The sequence below is a fragment of the Hemiscyllium ocellatum genome, chromosome 6 (assembly GCF_020745735.1).
Source record: "Hemiscyllium ocellatum isolate sHemOce1 chromosome 6, sHemOce1.pat.X.cur, whole genome shotgun sequence".
NCBI lineage: Eukaryota > Metazoa > Chordata > Chondrichthyes > Orectolobiformes > Hemiscylliidae > Hemiscyllium > Hemiscyllium ocellatum.
In genome coordinates, this window is record NC_083406.1 from 46,028,920 (window position 1) to 46,055,533 (window position 26,614).

The 26,614-nt window shown below is 40.2% G+C and overlaps 1 protein-coding gene across 1 annotated transcript in view; it reads left to right on the forward strand.

Annotated features, from left to right (window-relative positions):
* The window catches only part of gpc5a (glypican 5a), a 1,004,507-nt gene that overhangs the window by 505,332 nt on the left and 472,561 nt on the right, over positions 1-26,614 (forward strand). The window contains exon 6 of the mRNA XM_060825935.1: positions 21,479-21,599. Coding sequence (XP_060681918.1) covers positions 21,479-21,599 — 121 coding nt within the window. The remainder of the gene's footprint in view (positions 1-21,478; positions 21,600-26,614) is intronic.

Consider the following 26,614-nt stretch of genomic DNA (forward strand, 5'->3'; position numbering starts at 1 on the left):
CATTGTCAGTGGAGATTAGATTAGACTACCTACAGTGTGGAAACAGGCCCTTCGGCCCAACAAGTCCACACCGACCTGCCAAAGCGCAACCCACCCAGACCCCAACACTTACCCCTTCACCTAACATTCCGGGCAATTTAGCATGGCCAATTCACTTAACCCGCACATTTTTGGACTGTGGGAGGAAACCGGAGCACCTGGAGGAAATCCACGCAGACACGGGGAGAATGTGCAAACTCCACACAGTCAGTCGCCTGAGGCGGGAATTGAACCCGGGTCTCTGGCGCTGTGAGGCAGCAGTGCTAACCACTGTGCCACCCACCAGAGACTCTGTGTGTCCCTGGATGTTGTGAAGGAATTGCTCAGATTCAAGAGCATGATTCAAAGTTTATAGGAAAGTGGGAGGCCATCTTCTCCTAGTGGATGTGAAGGTGACAGCCCCTATGAATGTTTATGTGACTGCGTCCTTCTAGGAAATGATGGGTGACTTGTCTGGGACATGCAACAACAAATAGAACAGGACTGATGCCATCTCAGAGAATCATGGCGTCCTACAGCATAGACATAGGCTCCTTGACCCAAACTGGTCCATGCTGACCAAAATGTCCATCCATGCTAACCCCATTTCCCTGCAGTTGGCCCATATCCTTCTAATTCTTTCCTATTGATGTATTTGTCTAAATGCCTTTTAAATGTTGTTAATGTACCCACCTCAACCACTTCCACTGGCAGCTCATTCCATATGCATACCATCCTCTGTGTAAAAAAGTTCCCCCTCAGGTTCCCTTTTATTCTTTTCCCCCTAACCTTAAATTGATGCCCTCTAGTGCTCGATTCCCCAACCCTGGGAAAAAGATTCAACGCATTCACCCTTTCCATGCCTCTCGTGATCTTATACAATCCTATAAGATACCCCCGTCAGTCTGCTATGCTGTAAAGAAAATAGTCCTAGCTTGGCCAACCTCTCCCTATAATTCAGACCTTTGAGTTCTGGCAACATCCTTGTAAATTTCTTCTGCATTCTTTCCAGTTTAGTAACATCCTTGCATAACAAGTTGACCAAAACTGAACACAATACTCCAAGTGCTGCCTCACCAACATCCTGTACTTGTAAAATAACTACCCAACTTCTATACTCAATGCCCTGACTGATGAAGGCCAGTTTGCCAAGGGCTGCCTTCACTACCTTACTGCCCTGTCTAGGGAACCATGCACCTGAACTCCAAGGTCTCTCTGTTCCACTACACTCCTTAAGGCCCTACCATTCATCATGAAACTGCTACCCTGATTTGACTTTCCAAAATGCAAGATCTCACACATATCTATATTAAATTCCTTTTCCCATTTCTCAGCCCACTTTCCCAACTGATCAGAGTCCTGCTGCAATTTCTGACAACCTTCCTCACTGTCCAAAATGCTGCCTATTTTAGTGTCATCAGCAAACTTATTAATCATGTCTTGTCCATTGTCATCCAAATGATGGTATAGGTAACAAACAGTAATGGGACCAACATCAACCCCTAAGGCACTCCACGAGTCACAGGCTTCCAGTCCGACAAATATCCTTCCACTATTACCCTCTGCTCCCTCCCATCAAGCCAGTTTTTTATCCACGTTGCCACAGCTCACCTTGGATTCCAGGTGACATAATTTTCCAGAGCAGCTTACCTTGTAGAACTTTATCGAAAACCTTACTGAAATTCATTGACTGCCCTGTCCTCATCAACCTTCCTGATCACTTTATCAAAAAACTCTGACAAATATGTGAAGCATGATTTCTCACTCACAAAGCCATGCTGACTACTCCCAATCAAACTCTGTCTTTCCAAATGCATGTATATCTTAGCTCTTAGAATCGTCTCAAGTAACTGATCCACCACAAAGTTTACACTTTTAGATTAGATTACTTACAGTGTGGAAACAGGCCCTTCGGCCCAACAGGTCCACACCGACCCTCCGAAGCCCAACCCACCCATACCTTACATTTACCCCTTACCTAACACTACGGGCAATTTAGCATGGCCAATTCACCTGACCCACACATCTTTGGACTATGGGAGGAAACCGGAGCACCCGGAGGAAACCCACGCAGACACGGGAAGTACGTGCAAACTCCACACAGTCAGTCGCCTGAGTCAGGAATTGAACCCGGGTCTCAGGCTCTGTGAGACAGCAGTGCTAACCATTGTGCCACCGTGCCGCCTTACTGTGCAAGGCCAGACCAGTTCATTCTGCTTCCAGATGGCAATTCCAGATTGGCCCAGGTGTAAGATTCGGGAACATATCTGGGATTTCCCAGGTGCAAGGTGCTATTGAATGCACACATGGTGGCATTGACAAGGCTATATCATCTTGCTGTGAAATTCATCAACAAGACAGTGTTCCATTCTATGTATATTCAGATCGCTGATGATCACTGTTGCTATTTCCAGGAGGTGTGAGGCCATGCTTCTCACATCCTGGGGAATGCTCACATATCTGGTGCGTTTAAGAGTCTGGGGCCTCACAAGGATGTTTACCTAGGTTAAGGGACACCTATGCAACTGAGGCTCTTAGTTGACCATGGATTATGCATGACGCTTTGACTGATGCAGAGTGCAGATATAATGTTTTATTGTTTTTGTTTGCGTTCCTTTTTGCTGGCTGTTATTAAAAGTCCATGTTTGGAATTATCTGATCGCTTGCTTGTATGCAAGGACTCCTACTGGATAATGACAGGCTCCACTGGACATTGAATACAGAGTAGCATTGCCTTAGAAAGTGTTGTGGTGGAATGTACCTATTGACATGTAAACTGTTTGACTTTATGGTTAAACAATATCAAGGGTGAGAGAATGGGTGCTCATGTGTGAGAGAGTAGTTGTCTTGCCAATTGTATGCCATGGTCAGTATGGCTTCAGGGTTGCCATATCATTACATTGCTATTGAGGGCAGTACCAGATTGCCAATACATGTCTGGGTACACAGTGGCCTTTCAAAGATTGTGCAAGAACAAGGGATGTGGTCATTTGGCAGATATCTAGTGTGTTGAGAGTTGTTCTGGGAACAGTGGTAAGAAAGAGATGGAATTTTATGAGAGAGATGCCATAGGGTGGGGTAGGTAGTGCATGAGCCATGTTTGCTAATACTGCAAGAAAACTTGCTGGGCCTCTGAGCTAGAGTACCTACAAAGAAGCAGATACAAATTGCAGTTAGCCAAAAAGAAAGGTAAGGTTCAGCCACCTTTACCAGAGTGTGATACTGGATGAGAATTGTTTGAGGGAGTACGCTGCCACCAATCCTTCTTTATCTTGGACCTTCCCAGTGATTAAGTTACACTACAATAATATTTCTACAGGAGAGATAACGTGAAGGCTTACTGTATGATAGCATTAAGTCAGCCTAAATTATTCTGACCTTAAGAAGCTGGTATAATTCTATCTGCTCCCTCTGGAAACTGGACATCCTTGTCACTACTCACAGACTAACAGTGACATCAGTACAATGAGTAAAGCCAAGGCAATATGAAAATTAACCCTCTTCAGAACCATTAATATATACAACAGGGGAGAAGAGAATGCTTGTCATCTTGTTAATTAACAAATTAAACAAGACTGTCTACTTTTTGCAAATTATTTTAGATGCTGAGATGAACAGTGTATTCAAATCAACTCTGTTGAATCAAATTAATGTTATTGCATAATCTTAACAAATTTGATCCATGTTACTAGGTTAAATGACACCCGATAGAGTGATTATCCTTTTACTATCCAAAGATACAAGAAAGTAAAAAGCTTGTGTAAATTCTAACAACAAGGTATTTCTTAGACAATGCTATATTGCCATAAATGCGCATCTGAATCATTTTGAATGGTATAGCAGGGTTGAAGACCATTTTCTTCATCAAGTGCCATTAAGTCCTTCATCAAGTACTCTTTCTAAGAGTAACATAGCTGGTTTCACCCCTCCACTTTTATTTATTCTTTCTTGGGGTAGGGCATCACTAGCTAGTTCAGCATTTATTGCTCATGAAAAGCTGGTGGTGAGCTGATACTTTGACCTACTGTAGTCAATGGAGGCAACCATGCATTCACATGCTGGAACCATCGTTTTGGACAGAACTTTGGTCCAGTTTCCACATGATCTTTGACATATTTGACAGATGTTCCCCTGTTTCTTCTGCATCTCTATCAGTTCATTAATGACCAAGTACAGAGGTGCATCATCTGGACTAGACTGAGCAGATGGTTCTGCCTGTTAATCTGCAGTCCACTCATTGTTAAAGAGTATGGCTGTTTCTTCCTCCTTTGAATCTAGATCCATGCAGTACTCACTAGAATATGAATCTGAGCCTGCTTCAGCCTACTCACTGAATTGAATGTCTCTGTACTGGTGGAGGGTGGGAACAAAGCCTTGATTTGTGCCTCCTCATAGGCTCCCTGCTCTTCCTCCTCAGAGGTGTGCTCTATGGGTGATGAGCCTGAGGTTCTTCTATTATGGTTTAGCTTGGACCTGTTATCCATAGGCTGCAGAGGAAAACAACCTTTGTTAGTGTCACAATGTGCTTTTTATATTCAAAAGTGTCATTCAGAAATTGATACTTGATGTGTAATAACTACTTGGTGTCTTTCTTACGTAAAAACTGAATATATCTGACCTCTACTTCAGCAGATGCATGAACCCCTTGTTCACTGCCAGGTTAAGGGGATGAGAAGTCTTATTTCATGCATTAACCTGCCCCTGCGCCTGCTGTGTGTGTTCTTTTTCTGAAGAAGAAAAGTAACATTAAGAAACATTAGCATAGGTGCACTTTGCCTATTAGTAGAACAGATAGAAATGTGAATTCTCAGACCTATAGTTCTTTTGTGCATGCGACTTCTGAAATAAATGTGATATTGGGGAAGTGAAAAAGTTAAAGGATTTTGAGTGATAGGCAACTTAGTATGGTCACAGAGCTAAAGTTGTTTGGGATCAGTATAACTTTACATGGTGCATATGCTTTGTATTATTGAGATATTGACCCTTAAGCTACATTTTGTGGTTCTTGTCCTTGCCTAATGCATGCCTTTGATGAGATGCTATATGATTGTTATATTCTCCTAATTGTGACAAAAGATCAATGCGCTGGTGGTATGTGAGATACTAAGTGTTGTAGCTCCTTTCCAGGTTTAAGTGTCACCTCTGGCAGATTTGAGACAAGCAGTAGTACTGTGGTGTGAAGTAGTATAATGTAGATATGTGCAATAGAGTGACAAGTTGATTCCACATGAGTCAAGTGGTAGAAATACTTGTCCACAATCTTGTGTGTGACATTCCTATAAATTGGCAAACCCATGAGGCTAAATTGTCCTCATAGGAGAATTACATGTTGAGTATGATTTGGAGATGCCGGTATTGGACTGGGGTGTACAAAGTTAAAAATCACACAATACCAGGTTATAGTCCAACAGGTTTAATTGGAAGCACACTAGCTTTCGGAGCGATGCTCCTTCATCAGGTGATTGTGGAGGGCTAGATCGTAACACAGAATTTATTGCAAAAATTTGCAGTGTGATGTAACTGAAATTATACATTGAAAAATTGATTGTCTGTTAAGCCTTTCATCTGTTAGAATACAGTGATAGTTTCACTTCTTTCATGTGTAAATCACAAAACCCCTTTTTTAAAGTTGCATTCTCGGGTTAGCTGTTAACAATGGTGATAGCTAGACAATATGTTGAAGGTGTTAGCCCCCTGTGTTCTCTGTCTATGACCTGATGTTTAGATTGATTCTAATCTAAAAAGTGAGATAACAGAGTTTTAGAAAAATTCAAGCAGTTTTTGAGCTCAGAGTTCTACATGAATGTATGCAGTTTTTCAGCAAAGTGCAATGTAACTCTGCAAGTACAGATTCACCACACGAAATATATGTGTGATGTGTACATGTGGGTCTTTGTGTGTGTGTGTGTGTGTGTGTGTGTGTGTGTGTAGTGAGTGCACAGTGTCTTAAGTCTGTAAGGGGGTGCATATGTGAGTGTGGGAGTATGTGTGTCTATACGGGTGTGTGTGCACGTCTGTGTGTACCTATGTCCGTGTATATGTGAGTGTGTGTGTGTGTGTAGGAATATCTATGTGTGTGTGTAGTGCAATGGTGATCACCTGTAATGTGACATGAACCCAAGGTTGAGGCCCAACTTAGCTATCAGCCTCTGCTCAGCCACTTTCCTCTGCTGCCTGTCCCGAAGTCCACCTTGGTCACCCACAGTCTGAAGCTGAATGTCCTGGACCACTGAAGTGTTCCCCAACTGGGAGGGAACCCTCCTTTCTATTTATTGTTGTGCGGTGCCCATTCATCCGTTGTCATAACCTTTGCTTGGTTTCCCCAATGTACCATGCCTCCGGGCAGTCTTGCCTGCAACGTATAAGATAAACAACGTTGGCTGAGTCACATGAGTACCTGCCATGTACAAGGTGGGAGGTGTTCCCACGCATAATAGTAGTATCTATGTCCACAATCTGACATGTCTTGCAGCATCCACCATGACAGGGTTGTATGGAGTTGTCCTGAGAGTTTGCGACAAACAATGATCTGTTTGAGGTTTGGCGGTTGTTTAAAGGCAAGTAGAGGAGGTGTGGGGAAGGTCTTGGTGAGGTGCTCATCCTCATTGATAATGTGTTGCAGGTCACAAAGAACATGGCGTAATTTTTTAGCCCCTGGAAAGTACTGAACAACGAAGGGTACCCTGTCAGTTGCAGCATGTGGAGGAATGGAGGTACAGAGTGAGGTCCACAGATGGTCCAGAGCTGCAAAGAGTCAATGTTGTCCATGATTACGGACACAGACTACTTCAGTATCTGAGGCACAATGATTGGCAATTAACATTATGCAATCATCAGTGAATATTTCCACTTCCAACCTTATCATAGAGAGAATATAGAACACTTGCCTGAGGAACTCATGCAGTGATGGCCTGTGGCTGAGATGATTCATCTCCAGCGACCATATGTTCTTCATTTTGCTAGCCTCAATTCAACTAGTGGAGAGCTTTTTCCTGCTGATGGCAAACACAGTCAAACACTACCTTGAGGTCCACTCTCAGCTCAACTCTCGAATTCAAACCTTTTATTCATATTTAATCCAAGGTTATAATGAGATCAGGAACACAGTAACCCTGACAGAACTCAAACTGAGCTCCAATAAGCAGGTTATTGCTAAGCAGACACTGATTGATAGCACTATTAACGATATCTTCCAACATTTTATTGATGATCAAGGATAGTGTGATGAGGTAGTAATTGACTGGGCATGGGGGATAGTGGAGGATCTTGAGCTTTATGTGGTGCAGGGCAAACAAATTTCCATTCACCTCAATATGCATGGAAACACTGTGCATCTGATGTTACTGATGTCTTGAAAGGTAGTGTCAGAAATCTTCAGACTATTAAAAAAGATCAATAGGTTCTTTGAATTTGCATTTATAAGGTCACAGTTTTTCCGTGTGTACATCTATGTGACTCAGGGTACTGTTCAACTGATTTGTATAAATTTTTAGCACTCCATTGGATGAATAGTGTAAAGCAATGGAAGAGATATGGTCCAGATATTATATAGGTTACAAGATGTTATTGGGTTACAGTTAAGGAGAGGCTTGAGAATATAGATTTCACTAGAATTGAGAAGGTTCAATTGAGACCTAATAGAGGGATCTAAGATCATTCCATATCATTATGCGTAAGTACTAATGGATTGTATTGTGACCAGATTCCTGTAATCCTGTCCTTGCGCATTCTTCAAAGGGAACAACACAAAATGAGTCTGCAGTTTAGGACATAATTTGAAGGAAGTTGAGCAGTGAGTTGACAGCCCCTCAAGTTCACAGCATAATCTATTTAAAGTTCCTTTCACATCATTAGATGCTACATTCCATCTATCCCACACAGAAATCTTCACATATGCAGTTAATGTCTCTGTAGCAGTTGACAGTATTCAAGGTTCTGAGCTATGGTCATGATTTGTTTTAGTTAAAACAGTGAGATGATTATACACAAATATAAGATAATAATTAGAAGTAAGGAAGAACTCAAGCTCAATGTTCAAAAATAATGCATCATCTAATTAAAACAGAGATGGAGAAAAATATTTTCTTAAAGAGGGTCATGGCTTTTGTTCAAAAACGAGAACAGAACTGAGGAAAGGTCACTCAACCCGAAACATTAACTCTGATTTCTCTCCATACATGCTGCCAAACCTACTAAGCGTTTCCAGCAATTTCTGTTTTTGCTTCTGATTTACAGCATTCACAGTGTTTTTTTTATTTTTCATGGTTTTTGTTCTCTCTTTTCCTAAAATGCAGTGGAAGTGAGAGTATTTGAATATCTCTAAGGCAGAAGTGAATAGATTCTTAGCAAATGGGGGGAGGGAGAAGGTGTAGGACGAGGGCGTAAGGTTATCATGGGTAGTTGGGAATATGGATTTGAGGTTCTAACCAGATCAGACATGGTCTTATTAATTGGCGGAGGGGCCTTGATCCTCCCAAGTGGCCTATTTCTGCTCCTTCTTTTTATGTTCATAAGAGGGTAAGAAGAATGGTTATGAATGGTTATGCACAGTGCTTTGAATGGGAAAGTTTATGCTACAAGTTAATGGGGAATGCATCTGCATTTGCTTCAAAAGAGGAATGATTTAAGGCAGTCTGGAGTAGGAACAGAATTAACTAAATGACTTGCTTCCGAACAAATCCAGGAGGAGATTAATAGCGTTTGTACAGATGAGGCTCAGCTGAGCTAAAACCACACTGCAGAAGGTAGATGAATTTCAAATTCACCTCAGTCACCCCCTAGCAACATACCAGACTGAATAAAATTGAAGACTATGGCATTTCAAACAGTAGCATAATCACCTGTATAGAATTCAGGGGCTCAAAAGTTTATTTCTACGTAGCATATGATGGTGCTCTGCTTTTGAATGTAATGAGGACATTAGTATAATGACATTTGGCACTGAACACCAAAGAATTACCTAAGTAAACCTAAAAGCACAACAGTCCTTTCTGTCTCAATCAAATATTATATTATATCCATGAGTTTACTTTAAGTGGCATCTTTACCTCTCACTTCAAATTTAAAGGAAATCCAAATATATTGCCTCAAGTCAGAATGACAAACTTCCCAATCTACATTTTTGCAGAAGTGAATTTAGCTTAATTCTATGCAATTAACAATGTACTTTTCTAACACTAGGAATCAAAGGATGGACCTAGGAAGAAATACTTAGCTCCCTTTGAAAAGTCAATACCATCTCTGCTTTATTTGAGCAATCTATTTACTTGTCTTTTGTTTCTTTAATCTGAAAAATGGTTCAACCTTTAACATATAGTTTGATGGAAATGAGTTCAGTTTTTCGATATTTAGCTGTAGTGATGCCTTATTGTATTTGCACAGGGATAAAGAAAAATGACAGATGCCCAGTCCACTATTCCTTTAAAAAAAATACATTTATCCTCTTAAATTAAACTAATTTCTGCAGTTGGTGGGATTGCATTGTTTTGTTGTAGTTGTTGGTGTTTGTGTCAAACAGCTTTGATGAGAATCTGTAAAATATTAGCTCAATCTCCTTTGTATTATTACGCAGAAGAGTGACTAATGACTTTTGAATAGCACACATTAACAATGCTCTTTTCTGAAATCAATATAAAATTCTAGTTCATGACAGTGCTGAAAGACTGTTTTGAACATCCTATGCATTTGAAAAAGGACCTTTAGGAAGGATGTTCACCTTATGCAGCAATGTGCCAGATGGCAGGTTGAAAGCAAATTAAGAATAGTTGTTCTGCCAGAGTACACACATTATCTGACTGACAGGTCACAGTAGTGGAGCTTTTAATTAGTGGCCTATCATTAAGTTAATGTCTTCCAGTAAATATTATCAAGCAGGGTCAAGAAGAGAAATCATGGGCTGTGCTGTTTCTGGGGCCCATGACTCGTCAGTCCTCATCAGCCCCAACACCTTCTTTTGAGAACCTTCACAGTACATCTTGTGCTTTACAGAATGTGGTCAGTTAGCCCATCATGTCTAATTGTTCTTCAAAGAAAAATCTGAAATGTTTTGCCAGCCCCACCTACCAGTCTCACACCCTTTCTTTCTCTTTTATTTCAAAGTATTCTTTATCCAATTTCCATCTGAATACTAATTTGAATCTATATCCATCACATATCAGGGAGAGAATGCAATTTCTAAACATTGTTGGTGCAAAGAATTTTCCTCACATTGCTTCTGAACCTGTTGCCAAACAACTTTAATGGAATTAAATATAGGCCATCTGATTGTCAATCCTTCAACCATTGGGATGCATTTCTATCTAGATTCTTCATAAAATGTAATATACATTTTGATCAAAGCCACTCAGGCTTCTTGCCTCTTGGGAGAGCAACAACAGCATCTGTGTAATCCCTTATCCTCATAAATCTCTCTGAATCCCCATAAAGCCTTCACATTCTGCTGGCATACAGAATTGGAAACCATTGTCACAGTGGGGGGTCAGTTTAATAAAGAAAGTAATAACGTTTATCCACAACTCTGGTGTTAAATTTAAAACAGAAGCCATTTGAGAATTTAAAACTATCGTGGGAGTAACTTTTGAGAAACTGTGTTAAACAGAACGAGATGGTAGAATGGTCTTCCTGCAATTTCTGTCACCTGTGAATTTATTTATTTTAAAATTAAACCTGTGAAAATGCAATTCTTATGATCCTCAAGAACCCTTTGTAACTCGAAAATGTGAACAACGCACAACAGCAACATCGGACTAACAGCTTCTGACATGCAGCAAAGATTCATTAAAAAGAAGTGAACCCATAGTTGGACAGATATAATTCAAGAAAACAAGACAGGATTGAGCCCAAAGTTGGACTCTGGACTATTAGAAATTACAATAGATTGAGAGTGTAATTTTAATAATAAATGCAGACGAACCTCGATTATCCAAAGGACACAGGCGGGGAGTATTTTGTTCAGTTAATTGAATGCCGGATAACATATTTAGCCAAGCATCGGGACCTTGTGATCTTGTTTGGATGATCTGAAGTTTGGTGAATCAAATGCCGGATAATTGAGGGTCCTCTGGATTTGTTTGAATATTGAAAATCTGCATGTAATATTAAAGTGTGAGTGAGCAAAGATAGTTGCACCATGAAACATTTTATATAGGTTCAGCCATATACCTCAACTATTGCATTTGATACCTCTATTTATAAAGTCCCCTGAAGTTCAGGTTTTGGTATGTTATACTCTTTAACCAGAGCTTTGTCAGATAATTACACACTATTTAGTCATCCATGTTATTGTAAACAGCCCTGTTCCTTTGAACATGGCTCAATGTCAAAATAACTTTTTTTAAAAGGCTGTTCTTGAAATATTCCCAGTGCTACTTTTAATTTTCAGGGGCTATTAAATGGTTTTAAGGGACTCCACTTTCAATCTCAAAATTGTTTATCAATTGATCCAGTTCTGCAGTAGCAATACCTTTGAGTTGACACACAGGGTCCAGCATTTGTTTTGTCTGAAGAAGAATTAGAAGGATTCATCAATATCTTCAATTATATTATTCCATTAAACAAAACACCACAAAGCACAAGGGCAATATTCATTTGCTAGACATAACTGTATTTACCATAATTGACACAAGACAACGTGCACAATTTAGCAAAAATGTTATTTTTCAAAATAACTAATAGAAGCTTTGATGCAAAATAAATTCATCACCTTAACTACACCTTCCACGGGCTAGAGATGTCAAAGTGAATGCATTTCCATCGCATACACACAAAGCTGGGGCATTTTAATCAGGCCATCTCAGGTTGCAGATTAAATTTAACAATTGACAATGTTTGTAACAATATTTTCTACTACAATTTTCCACAAGTTGTAGTTTATGATCTTTTGCAGCTTTATGTTTGATGCTGCTCATTGGTTTCAAGTTTTCATGGGTCCCAGTTGGTTAAGAATTCTACTATTGCTAAATTTAAAGCTGTTGTCTCTTTCATGAAAACTCCTTCACCAGATGCCATTCTAGTCTCTGCCTCTCTGTCTCTAGCTAACCCTCCACCACATTGTGGCCCTCCTTCATCCCCTTTCCCCTCTCTACCAGTTTCAGCCTCCTCCTTTCACCCTACCCACAACCTCTTTCTTCCACCACCCCCACAAATGGAGCCACCAAAGCCTTACTGGCCTGGACTCTGTGATGTAACTCATAGGGATCCCCATGCACGAGACCTGACTGACACCAGTTCACTCACAGTAGCCACTAACCTTCCCAGCTGTATCTCTAGTCTAACACTGGTTCTGCCCTGTGTTTGCTGCTGATAGGCTCACTCACAGAAAGGTGACATTGCTATGATTGGCCGCCAGTTTAGAGTGGGGGCAGCGCTGCCCCAGCCCCTTCAAATAGCAATGACCCCAATGATTGCCACCAACTACAGACTCCTGCGATATGTAGACAGCCATACAGTTTTGTTAGATTTTCATTAATGCATGCTACTTAAAACTGTGAGCTGAATTTGACCAGCTACTTCCTTTTTAAAGACTACATAGCTACAGCCAAATCATTCATACTCTCAAAATATTCAGTTACCTGGAACATAATGTTTGGTAGGCAGGAGGTGTTTGCCATTAAAAGCTAGTCACTCTACTAAGGTCAATCATCAACTTGTTGATGCTTAAGATCCATTTGTGCACTCACATTTGCTCCAGCTTGTCTGTAACTAGACCTGCCCACCAATATGTGCACAAGTAGCTGTGTAAACTGCGTATCCAATGGGTGCTAGCCGACTTGCTTTCAAATTATACAGCAATCTTTCCACAGTCCTTAGTTTTTAAAGCATCCTATATCCCATTTCACTTCATGATCAAAAATACAGAAAAATAGAATCATACCATCTTTACAACAGACTATCTGTCCTTTGTGTCACCCATCTTAGAATCCATCTAAGAGAGCAGTACCCTTTCCTACTGCTCAGCATAGCCTAACACCTTCTCAATATCCATTATGTCACCATCATATACTGTAAGGTCTCCCACTGGCTGAAAAACATCATCAACAACAACAAATGCAAGTGGAGGCCAATTGATGTCCATGGAAACAGCACTCATGCAGCCATGCAACTTTAAAAAGGAGATAGATTATAATGTTGCTGAATAATCATGTCTTACAATTCGAACTTTGTAATGATAAATAGTTTGTTGTGAAGAGTGATCTCAAGCTAGATTTGTGGGCGACACGGTGACACAGTGGTTAGCACTGCTGCCTCACAGCGCCAGAGACCCGGGTTCAATTCCCGCCTCAGGGAGTTTGCATGTTCTCCCTGTGTCTGCATGGGTTTCCTCCCACAGTCCAAAGGGTCAGGTGAATTGACCATGCTAAATTGCCCGTAGTGTTAGATAAGGGGTAAATGTAGGGGTATGGGTGGGTTGCGCTTCGGAGGGTCGGTGTGGACTTGTTGGGCTGAAGGGCCTGTTTCCACATTGTAAGTAATCTTATAAGACTAACCGCACCCTTGATCAAAAAATTGTTTAAAATTGATGATTTAACAATAAATAGGCTTTATTGGCATTTACAAATTATTCAACACTCATACTTCCTTCCAAAGCTGTATTTTCAAATTTTCTTTTGTTATTATTACGATTTGGAGTACTTTATCAGCAAGTTTTAAACTCTTACTCAATGCACATTACTTGGAATCTGAAATATGACACTGTTGTTTTGTCCAGCATTATTTTTAATGTGAAATGAATATACAATTTTCTCAGTGTGTTTGAGTTAACATACAGTTCGTTGAGAAGCAACAGTATTGGATCAGATTGTCAACTTTGTTAAACAAAGAATTCAAATAAAACTCTTCGGGTAGTTTGGAAATACCCTTCATATATTTTGGCAGGGTACAAAGAACACATCCAGAAAATAGCATTCATTCATGCTCTTCTATGTCAACTTAAAAGACCAGTCAAAGTACTTTGTGTCACTGGAGTTCATTTTTGTCCACCAACATAGTTCCAGTAATTCATCACTCCCATCTTTCTACAATGTCATTTAGTTGAACATGGCAGAAGTCCACAAGTCTGTTTCAGTTGATTATTTCTTCATTCCCTGTCCTGTTTTCAAGTTACTTTGATTTATGTAACACTTTTCATGAAATTCAGTGGCTCCTTTCCATTCTCAACACAATTCCTGATTCAGAAGGAATTTCAAGTCTCCTGGTGTAGCTTCATTCAAGTTTGGTGAAGAAGCTAGATTTTTTGATCTTTTCATCCAAAATACCAAGGCATCTCCTTCTTAAATAATGTGAATCAGCTAAACAGATTTTTCTTATGTCCAGAAATGCTCTTACACAGAACTGAACATTTTTTTATTTTTCATCAACAAATCACCCATGGTATTTTTTTTCATCTATTAACTACCATCAGTAAATCACCCATGTTTTACAATTGATTAATTTATGTGCAAAGCCTATTTAGGGCAAAAACAGATTATATCATTGTCATTTTAGAAACTCAAAGAACATTGATTGGTTAGCTGAATCAGTGGAGAAGTGACAGGTTAATGCAGAGAATTATGAAGTGGCTAATTTAGGTAGGAATAATGTGGAGAGAAAGTATAAACCAAAGAACGCACTTCTGACGTGACCTTTAGCAGTGGGCCTTATGCATGCGTGTGCGTGTGTGTATATATGCGCGTGCATGTATGTGTGTATGTGAGAATGTATAGACCATTGAAGGTAGCTGGAGAGGTCAATATTCAAGCATCCATCATCCTGTGATTTACAAATAGGGGCATAGACTACAGTGCAACTCTAAGCCTATATAAAACAATGGCTTGGCCTCAACTGGAGTACTGTGTCCAGTCTGAGCACTACAAGACTATAAAGAGAGTGCAGAAAAGATTCATGAAAATTGTTTCAGGACAGCAGACCTTCAGTTATGTACACTGATTGGAGAAATTGGGACTGTTCTCCCTGAAGAAGAGAAGTCTGACAGGAAATTTTAGAATTTAGAATTTCCTTTATTGTCATGTTTATTGAAGTAAAGTTTTACAATGTCACCCCACATGGCGCCATCTTAGGTACAAAGTACACATGTGGAAATCTTATATACTAAATAGAGAACTAAAGAAAAAAAATAAGAAAAAATTGTTACAGTCTTTCTATAAAGGGTCTGCAGTAGATCAGCACAGAGGGCTTCCACACGTGATATGTCTGGGCTCACAAGTCGCTGACCACTCGCCCCAGTCCCAGCCTAACAATCGTCCCATTCTGCTTGAGCCTTCAGCCCACTGGCTGCCCTGAGTCTGGTCAGGCCTCCGCCCACTGGCTGTCCTCATTCCACTCAGGCTCCCAACCCACTTTGCATCGCTGCTCCAAGGTAAGTTTTTCAAAATAATAAAAATAAATTAAAATAAAAGAGAGAGGAAGAACAAGATAAGAGATAAAGGAAAAACAGACAGAACAGACAAGCCTCAGGCTGAGGAGCCCAGATGCTGCCTACTCAGCCACTGCCATCTTGAATGAACATACATATTTGATAGAGTCTTGAGGGGTCTGGCTATAAGGAGAAACTGTTTATGTTGTTGGAAAAGTCATACAAATGTATAAACATGACAGACCAGTTGACCCTGCTCTGCCATTCAAAACTATTGTGGCTGATCTGATTTTGACATCAGTTCTATATTCTTGCATGTCCCCAATAATCTTTTGGCCCCTTGTTAATCAAGAACCTATCTATGTCTGCCTTAAAAATATTTAACGATTCTGCATCCACTACCTTTTCAGGAAAGGAATTCTAATAACTCTCGGCCCTCTGATACTGTTTCTTTATTCCATTACTTTGAAACTATGATGCTTAATTACAGGTTGCATTGGAGGAAACATCTTTTCTACATTCACCCAGTCAAGTCCCGATTAAGACAATTGTGTCTTAATTAAGTCACCTCTGACTCTTCAAATCTCCAGATGGTGCATGTCTAACCTATCTAAACATCCCTCATAAAGCAATCCCTTCATTCCAGGCATTAGGTCCAGTAAACCTTCTCTGAATTGCTTCCAACACATTAACATTGTTCCATAAGTATAGTGACTATAATACTGAGTTTTAAGACACTCATGGATAGGGATAACAGCAGTCCTTGAGAGAAGGTGTTCAATTGGGGGAAGATGAACTGCAACAATATGAGGCAATAACTGAAAAAATTTGATTGAAGATGGCTGCTTGAGGGTAAGTCTCCACTGGAAATATGAGAGTATTTCAAACAACAGTTGATAAGAGACCAGGAGTAACATGTTCTTGTGAGAATGAAGGATATGAATGGCAAGTTACATGGATGCCCAGGGATGTTATGACCTTCGTCAAAAAGAAAAAGGAAGCATACTTAAGGTCCAGGAAGATGGGAGCTGATGAAGCCCTTGAAATATATAAGGAAAGTAGGAAAGAACTTCAGCAAGGAATTTGAAGGGCTAAAAGGGGACATAAAAATAGTTAGCAAACAGGATTAAGGAGAATCCCAAAGCTTTTTATACATATATAAAAAGCAAGAGGGTAGCCAGGCAATGGGTTGGCTCACTCAAGGACAAAGGAGGAAATCTATATGTGGAGCTAGAAGAGGTAGGTGAAGTCCTAAACAAATACTTTGTGTCGATATTCACTAAAGAGCAGACATTGGTGGAGGATGATCGCAGGGAAGGGAATGTCAAGTTTCTAAGTGAAGTTGCTATTAAAAAGGAAGAGGTGTTGTGTGTCTTAAAAAGTATTAAGGTAGTTAAGTCTCAGAATATTGAAGGAGGTAAAAGTACAAATTGCTGCAGCATTGACAGACATCTTTATGTCCTCTTTGACTAGAGGATTGGAGAATAGCCAATGTTGTCCCACTTTTTAAGAAGGGTTGCAAGGATTATCCTGGAAATTACAGGCCTGTGAGCCTCATGTCGTTAGTAGGGAAATTATTGGAAAAGGTTCTCAGGGACAAGATCTATATGCATTTAGAAGCAAATGGATATATCAGCAATAGACAGCATGGTTTTGTGTGGGGAATATCGTGCCTCATTAACTTAATCGAGTTGTTTGAGGAGTTGATGAAGATGATTGATCAGGGAAAAGCGGGTGATGTTGTCTATGTGAACTTAAGTAAAGCCTTTGACAAGGTCCTTCATGGCAGTCTGGTACAAAAGATGAAGTCACATGGTATCAGGGTAATCTGGCAAGATGAATACAGAACTGGTTTAGGCATTCGGAGACAGAGCGTAGCCGTGGAAGGATATATTTTGGAATGGAGGGCTGTGACTAGTCGTGTTCCACGGAAATCAGTGCTGGGACCTCTGCTGTTCGTGATCTACATAAATGATTTGGAGGAAAATGTAATCAAATTTGTAGTTTTGTGGATGATATAAAGATTGTGGATAGTGAGGAGGATTATCAGAGGATATAGCAGGATAAAGATCAGTTGGGGATATAGGCAGGAAAAGGCAGCTGGAGTTTAATCCAAACAAATGTGAGGTGATCCATTTGTAAGGTCAAGTACAGGTGGAAATTATATGGTGAGGGGCAGAACTTTTTGAGTATTGACATGCAGAGGCATCTGGGTGTACAGGTCCAGAGATCACAGAAAGTGGAAGCACAGATAGATAGGTAGTAAAAAAAGGTCAATGGCATGCTTGTCTTCATTGGAAGGAACATTGAATATAAGGATTGACAAGTTATGCTGCAGCTTTATAGAATTTTACTTAGGCCACACCTGGAATATTGTGTACAGTTCTGGTCACCACACTACCAGAGGGTTGTGGATGCTTTGGCGAGAGTACAGAAAAGATATTGCCTGGTACGGGGGATTTTAGCTATGAAGAGTGGTTGGATAGATTGGGTTTGTTTTCATTAGAGCGCAGGAAGTTGAGGGATGACCTAATAGAAATTTATAAATTTATAATGACATGGATAGAGTGGAAAGTATGAGGCTTTTTCCCAGAGTAGAGGGTTAAATTACTAGGGAAGCACTGCTGCCTCATAACACCAGGGTCATGGGTTCGATTCCAGCCTCGGGCAACTGTCAGTGTGGAGTTTGAACATTCTCCCCATGTCTGTGTGGGTTTCCTCCAGGTGGTCTGGTTTCCTCCTACAATCCAAAGATGTGCAGGTTAGGTGAATTGGCCAAGCTAAATTGTCCCTGGAGTTCAGTGATGTGTAGGTAGGTGCGTTAGTCAGGGGTATATGTAGGATAATGGGGGAAGGGAATGGGTCTGGGTGGGTTACTCTTTGAAGGATGTAGACTTGTTGGGCCAAAGGACCTTTGTCCACACTGTAGAAATTCTACATTCTAAGGAACACAGGTTCAAGGTGTAAGTGTAGGGGGGAACGTTTAAAAGAAATGTGCGAGGCAAGGTTGATGACTGCCTGGAATAGGCTGCCAGAGGAGTGGTGGAATCAGACACATTAGCAGCATTCAAGAAATACCTTGACAAATACATGAATAAGAAGGGAATAGAGGGATTTGGATCCTGTAAGTGAAGACAGTTTTATTATGGAAGGACAAAATGTGGTGACATGAGCTTGGAGAACTAAAGGCCTCTTCCTGTGCTGTATTGCTCTTTATTCTTGACTAATATTGTACACAGTACTCCAGATGCGGTCCCACCAATATCCTGTGTAACTGAAGCAAGACATTCCTATTCTTTCATACAATTCCTCTTCCAATAACCCATAACATTCTATTAGCTTTTCTGAATACTTGCTGTCCCTACATAGCCTGTCCTTCCATGTCATTATTGTTAAGGGGGCCTGTAACTCAGGTCCTCCCACAAGTAATACTTTCCTTGGTCATTCCTCATCTGTACTCAAAATATAAATTGTGTCCCCTTCACACTTCACTTCACCTCTGATGAAGAGTCATTTAGTCTTGAAACATTAGCCAGTTGTCTCTCCATGCATGCTGTCTGACCTGATGTGAGCTCCAGCATTTGTTGTTTTCAGTACAGATTCCAGGATCTGCAGTAATTTATTCCCTCATCTCTACTCATACTTCTTTCATATTCTGGTTTCTTGAATTTAAATCATCCCTCTTTATTTTGCTACTATCATCCATAATTACCAGAGTTACTCCTCCACACTTTGCAAGTCACCTGTCCTTCTTAAATGTTACATATACTTCAATATTCAGGCCCAAATCTAGGTTATTCTGCATCAAGGTCCCAAAAATGGCCACTATATTTATTTATCTCAATTTATGTTACCAGCTCTTCTGTTTCATTTTGAATGCTTTCAAATATAATGTCCCAATTGTTATACTTTTAGTATTCTTATAATTTCTTGTCCTACTTGCTGATTTGCTCTTCGATCTGTACTTTCCATTTCTTCTTCTAATTGACAATTTATCATTTCCTACATTAATTCCTTCCTCTGTTGCCTTTTCCATACTCTTTGATTCACCACGACATCCCAAATTTGGGCTCTTGCCCTCACTATTTACTTTTAAACTAGTTCTATTCCTCTGGTTATACAGTTTGTAAGAACACAAACCCGCTTATGGTTCAAGTGTAGACAGTCTATACCGTATGGATCCCACTTTCCCTAGAATTGGTGTCAGGGTCCCAGACATACTTCTCCAACAATAGTCTTTCAGCCACTCTCCCAAGTCTCCAGCCACTTTGCATGTTGCTCAGGTCATAATCTGGAGAAGTTCTACCTTGAGGTTCTACTTCTTATTTTGCTGCTTAACTCCTCATACTGCCTATTAAGTACCTCTTTCTGAGTTCTACCTCTGTCAATGGTATCTCCTTCTTCCACTGCAGAATTTTTTCCTGCTCAGAGCAGATATCCTGGATCCTGGCATAAAGCAGACATTGGATGCACATCCTTCGCTGCAGAGAGCAAAGTCCATCTCTCCAACTATGCTTCCCCCTCCTACCATGACATTCATTTCACCTTTCCCCACCAGAATGACTTCCTGTACTAAGGTACCATTGTCATTTTGCTCCTCTACCCCATAGTGAAAGGGACATAACAATTTAGTGGTAATGTCTCTGGGCTAGCCATCCAGAAACTCAGGCTAATATCCTGAGGATATGCGTTCAAATCCCACCATGATAAATGGTGAAGCTTGAATGTAACTACTGTTGAATGTCCTCAAACAAAACATACTCATTAATGCCTTTTAGGCAAGGAAAAATACCATTTTAAATTCATTTGGCCCACATGCAATTCCAGACTCACAACAATGTAGTTGACTTTTAACTGCCCTCTAGGCAACTAAGGATGAGCAATAAATGCTAGTCTAACCAGTGATGACCACATCCAATGAATAAATAAAAATGAACTGAGGGAACTGCAAACTTGTTGGATAATTGCACAGGCTGACTCTCCTGTACTCATATCCTTTGAATCCCCTTAACTGTCATACCCTCCTGTTCCTGACCACTGATCATATCAGAACATCCTCTTCCAAGAGACAAGACTGCTTCCTGCTAGAAAGAATCCAGATAACGTTCACCCTTCCTGATTCATCTCAGTGTCTGTAGTTCAGCCTCCAAATCATAAATTCTATTGCCAAGCTGCTTAAATGTCAAATGCTTATCAATGATGATTTTGTCCTTGATCACAAATTGCTACACCATACTGCAGCTTTAACAATGTACTGCCATTCTTAATGAATTTTTAAATTAATTGTTTAATTATGTTATTCACTTATTTATGTTGCATTTTATATATTATGTTAACTTTATCACACATATGTATACTATGTTAGGACTTTAAAATAGAATAGGAAGGTGACTACTACTTATCAATTTCTCATTGATGTCCCTTCTGTCAGCCATTTTGAATTCTGGCAAGTTCTTATCTCTGGTTTGTTGCTGTTCCACTAAACTCAATCTGGGCCTCACCCCGCAGGCTTTGATTGAATGTTCTATTGCTTTTTCTGTCCACTCTGCTTCTGCTGCTAGTCAAATAGAGATCTCGAGATGAATAACCAGAGGGTGCAGATTGAAGGTAATTGACAAAAGATGGTAAAAGAAGCAATGATAGCACAAGGAAAATCTGATTACACAGTGAGTGTTAGGGATAGAGCGCAGTTCCTGAGAGTATGGAGAAGGCAGGCTCATTCAAAAGGGAATTGGATTATCACTGAAAAGGAGGAATGAACAGGGCCACAGGGAGAAGCTAGAGGGAGTAGCCTGAGGTACATTGCTCCTTCAGAGAGCCAGCACAAATATGAGGAACCAAATGGCTGCCTTCGGTACTGTGACCATTTTATGATACATTGTATAGTCCTTTGCTTATTCTCTTATAGCTCAAAGTAATTGAATTGTATGCCCAATGTCATGCTCAAAGTAGTTGTTAACTCAAGAGTTCAAGAAAAACATTATTAAAATTTGATTTATGGAAATATAGAAATGACTGTGTTGCTATGACTCCAATTCTACAACTGGGAAAAATAATTTAATTATCTAACTATTGCACTTAAACTGAAAAAAGTATTTTTATTGATTTCAGCTATACACACCAAGTTGTTGGCAATGGCATCAAAGCTCAGTCAAGCAACCCAGAGGTGAAAGTGAAAGGAACTAACCCTGTCATAAATCAGATTGTCGATAAACTGAAGCACATCAATCAGGTAAGCCGACCTATCATAAAATGACAAGACAATGCACTAAAATTATTCCAAACTCATACAACTACAAATGCTGTTAATGGAAAAGAGTCACTTTAAACTCTAGAATATAAAAAATTTGCTTATAAACATAACTTAGTTGCCTTTTTGTTTGCGGCCAAAGGAAATACATGAATGCAAAACCTGAGGATGGTAAAGCATCCTTAAAAGTATGGATCCAAATGTTCCTCCATTAAACTGATACCTTATACTGTTCACTAAGTTTGGGAGAGCTAGAAGGATGAATCTTAAAAATAAGTTAATTCCTTCACACATAGGCCATCAATAAACTCTGCTTCTGCTTTTCTCATAGTATCACTGATGTTTTTAGTTCCCTTTTCTTTGTTCTTGCTTTCCATTAAATGACCCATTTTTATTCACATGTGACTAACAAGGGGGGCAATAGTTAGCAGGGTTTGGCAGCAATGTGGAGATGATACAGCAATCAGATCAGAGGTGATTGTATTCAACTGTGGACCAGATATAAGGGGCTGCATGGTCTATTTCTGCTCCTATATTCTGTGTTCTTATCCAGAGGATACCTAAAATTTGCCAATTATAACCTCTAATGATCAATAAGTTGTGTTTGTAACTATTGGTCTATTTCAGAATCCTTGGCACACAATGATTGTTTTTATAAGAATTAACATTTCTGTTAATGCCATACTATTATGCTTGTTTTGTGAGATCACCTCTCGGTTGCCTTCTTTACAAATTGAAAAGCCCATTCCCCAACCTTTCCTAATTGCCCTGATATTAAGTATTTAAACCTGAACCCTTCTCTGCATTTCCCAGCAGTTTCGAATTTCTCTCTTGTTTCTTGGCAAACAAAGTGGTTGCAGCATTCAAGGTGCCCTCTGGCAATGCTGCTGAACACTTTGATCATGACATCCTTTCACTTAGATTCTGCTGTTTTCACAACACATCTGAACATTCCTTTTTTTTAACTTGTCTAACCACAGCCACCTTTTACCCTCTGTCATCATGTCTTTGTAGTTTTAAACTCTGCTCTCCCACAATAACCAGATACCCTTTGGTTATTTCTTCATTTTGCTCTTTCCTTTATACTTCCTAAAACCTACTACATCACACACATTCATCAGTTTTGATGAAAGGTCTTCCACATGAAAAATACCTCTATGCAGATGCAAATAAATGAAGATTTCAAAATGTGAACTATCCATATGTTTTATATATTTGGGTGTAAATTTTCCCTCCTTAGATGAGAAGGGAAAGGCAAATTTTAGGGTGAATTGACACTGGAGAGGTATCCATCCCCTTTTTACTAACTATGTGGTGCTGTAAGCCATTAGAAATATTTTATTCAACCACAATCTTTAAGCTTGAGGCCTGGCATCTCCTCACTTTATATTTGCCATCAGATTCTGGTTCATTAAGGAGTGCAGGAGTACATGCCAGGATCAGTGCCAGACATACCAAAAAAAAGTCCTAATGTGATGAAGCTACACACAGGATAATTTATATGTCATATAACAGATGTAGCATGTAATTGATTCAATTAAATGATCTCACAACAAGTGGATCAGATTTAAACTCTGCAATCCTTCCACATGCAGTTTTGAATGGTGGCAAGCAATTTGACAATAAGCAGGAGGAGGAGGGTTCTACAAAAATCCCCATCCTGAATGACAGAGCATGCCCAACACAGTCAAAGAAATAAATGTGATTAATTTGCTTATTTGTTTTTGTTGTTGGAGCTCTGACTATTCAGAGGACAGACTGTTCAAAGTGATATTTATGCTTGAGTGGTTGATTGCTACATTTGACTGTTTCAAAATATTCATTATACCTTTTAATAACAACAACTGGGCTGATTGCAAGCTTTTCAATAAGTCTTTCAAACCAACTTCTTGGTCATAGTTAGTTGGAGATCATGGTAGAGAAGGACAGAACCAAACACCATGCAAGAGAGAGAGCTTGTGTATATGAGACAACATTGTCATCAAACCAGCAGATAAAGGAGAAGCCAGCATTATTTAGAATAGAACAGATTGCTACAAGGAAATGTACCGACAACTGAACAACCAGGAACACTACAGGCAACTATGGGCTGATCCGACCAAAGAGTACTAAACTAAACACATTGATCAGGACTTTGGATCCAACCCTTCAGAAATCCCTACGTACCCTCATCCCACATATTTCTCGCGTAAGCGACTTCTATTGCCTTCCAAAGACATACAAAGCCAACGCACCAGGATGTCCCATCATATCAGGAAATGGGACCCCGCATGAGAACCTCTCTGGCAATGTCAAAGGCATCTTGAAACCCATTGTACAGGGGACCCCCAACTTCTGTCACAGCACTACAGATTTCTTACAGAAACTCAGCCCCACAGACCAGTTGAACCGGGAACATTTCTCGTCACAATGGACATTTCAGCACTCTACACCAGTATCGTCCACAATGGTGGCATGGCGGCAATAGCCTCAGTACGCAACACCAACAACTGCCAATCTCCAAGCACCATCCTACAACTCATCCACTTTATCTTCAACCACAACATTTTCTACAACCAGTCCTACATCCAGACACACAGAATAGCTGTGGGGCCCAAATTTGCACCCCAATATGCCAACATTTTCATGCACAGGTTCAAACAAGACTTCTTCCCTATGCAGGACCTCCAACCAACACTATACACAAGGTATATTGACAACTTTTTTTTTCCTCTGGATCCATGGCGAGGAGTCACTGAAATAACTACACAGTGATATAATGAGTTTCAACCCACCATCAAACTCACCATGGACTACTCTCTCGTATCTGTCTCATTCTTGGACACATGCATCTCCATCAGCACCTCACGCTATCGCAAACCCACGGATAACCTCATGATGCTACACTTCTCCAGCTTCCACCCGAAACATATTAAAACAGCCATTTCCTATGGACAAGCCCTACACATGCACAGGATCTGTTCAGATGAGGAGGAACATGACGGGCAATTGAAAGTACTCAAGGATGCCCTCATAAGAACAGGGTATGATGCTCAACTCATCTACTGCTGGTTCCAATGTGTCACAGTGAGAAACCATAATGACGTCCTCAGGAGACAGACACGTGCTGCAACTGACAGGGTACCCTTCGTTGTCCAGTACTTCCCAGGAGCCGAAATGCTACGCCATGTTCTTCGCAGCCTGCAATCCATTATCAATGAGGATGAGCACCTCACCTTCCCCACACCTCCACTTCTCACCTTTAAACAACTACCAAACCTTAAATAGATCATTGTTCTCAGCAAACTGCCTGGCTTTCAGGGCAACGTCTTACAACTTTGTCACGGTAGATGCTGCAAGACATGTCAGTGTGTCGACATAGATACCACCATTATACGTGGGGACACCTCCTACCATGCAGAATTACATTTTATTTTGCTGAAAAACTGCATGAATCCATGGACGATTCTGTAAAACCCTTCTTTAGATTGGAATCAATCTGAACATTGGGGCACAGACACCCTCACACAGGGCACCTCACACTTTCAATGCATTATCTGGGCCAACATGGCACCTATTGTTAAAGTTAACTTAAGAATGTAACTTTCAGAAACTTTTGCGATTTACATATAAAAGAACTGAAACTAACATGCCCATTCAAAAAGATTATTGCCCTTGGTATCAAGGAAGTATTTGATCAGAGAAGACTTCAAGGAGCCCTGGCAAAAATTTGAGTCAATGGGGATCGAGAGAAAATTCTCCTGCTGATTGGGATTATAAAAGGAAGACGGTCATGGTGTTTGGAGTTCTGTTATCTCAGTCCAAGGACATATCTGTAGGAACAAATTACTGCTGATGCTGGAATCTGTACTGAAAACAACAAATGCTGGAGATTGCAGCAGGACAGACAGCATCATAGAAAGCAAGCTAATGTTTTGAGTCTAGAAAAGTCTTTATCAGAGCTCTGATGAAAAGTCACCTAGACTTAAAATGTTAGTTTGCTCTGTCTCTGTGGATGGTGTCTGACATATCTCTAGGAATTCCTGAGAGTAGTATCCCGACTCCACATTTTCATTTGATTCATCAGTGAACTTCACTCCATCATAATATCAGAAGTGGTAATGTTCACTGATAATTACCAAATGTTCAGCATCATTTGCAATTTCTCAGAAACTAAAGTAGTCTGTGTCCAACTTTCGAAATTGTGGGAAAATGCCGGAGTTGGATTGGGGTGGACAACGTCAAAGAGCAAACAACACCAAGTTATAGTCCAACAGGTATTTGAAATTGCAATTTTTTGAAGCTCTGTTCGTTCTTCAGGCATGGTATGATAAGGAGATATAAGACATGGTATTTATAAGCAACAAGTTAATAACTTTAAAACTAGCTGCCCTTGTTGAATCCTTCAATCAATTAGGAGGTAGATTGCTGATTAAAACGCAAAGTTCAGATTCCTTTCACGTCTTTGTCCTTAGATAATTAAAGGTTTCATCAATGTACAAAAAATAATTTCTCAGGTTAGACAATGCCTTCGATTGATTGTCTCCCAAGATGGACTTTGGGAAATTCAACAATACAGAATCGTTGAGCAGAGGCTGATAGCTAGGTTCCATCCTAATGGGTTCATGTCACACGGCAGGTAAACCCACCACACTATATACTCCCGTACACTGACTCACACACACACAACACTCGCACACTTACACAGACCTTCTCCCACACACAAACGCTCATTCATGCACACTCACATATACATACGTGCATAGATACACAGCTGAAAATGTGTTGCTGGTTAAAGCGCAGCAGGTCAGGCAGCATCCAAGGAACAGGAAATTCGACGTTTCGGGCAAAAGCCCTCCTGATGAAGGGCTTTTGCCCGAAACATCAAATTTTCTGTTCCTTGGATGCTGCCTGACCTGCTGCGCTTTAACCAGCAACACATTTTCAGCTCTGATCTCCAGCATCTGCAGACCTCACTTTTTACTATGCATTGATACACACACACTCTCTCTCTCTCA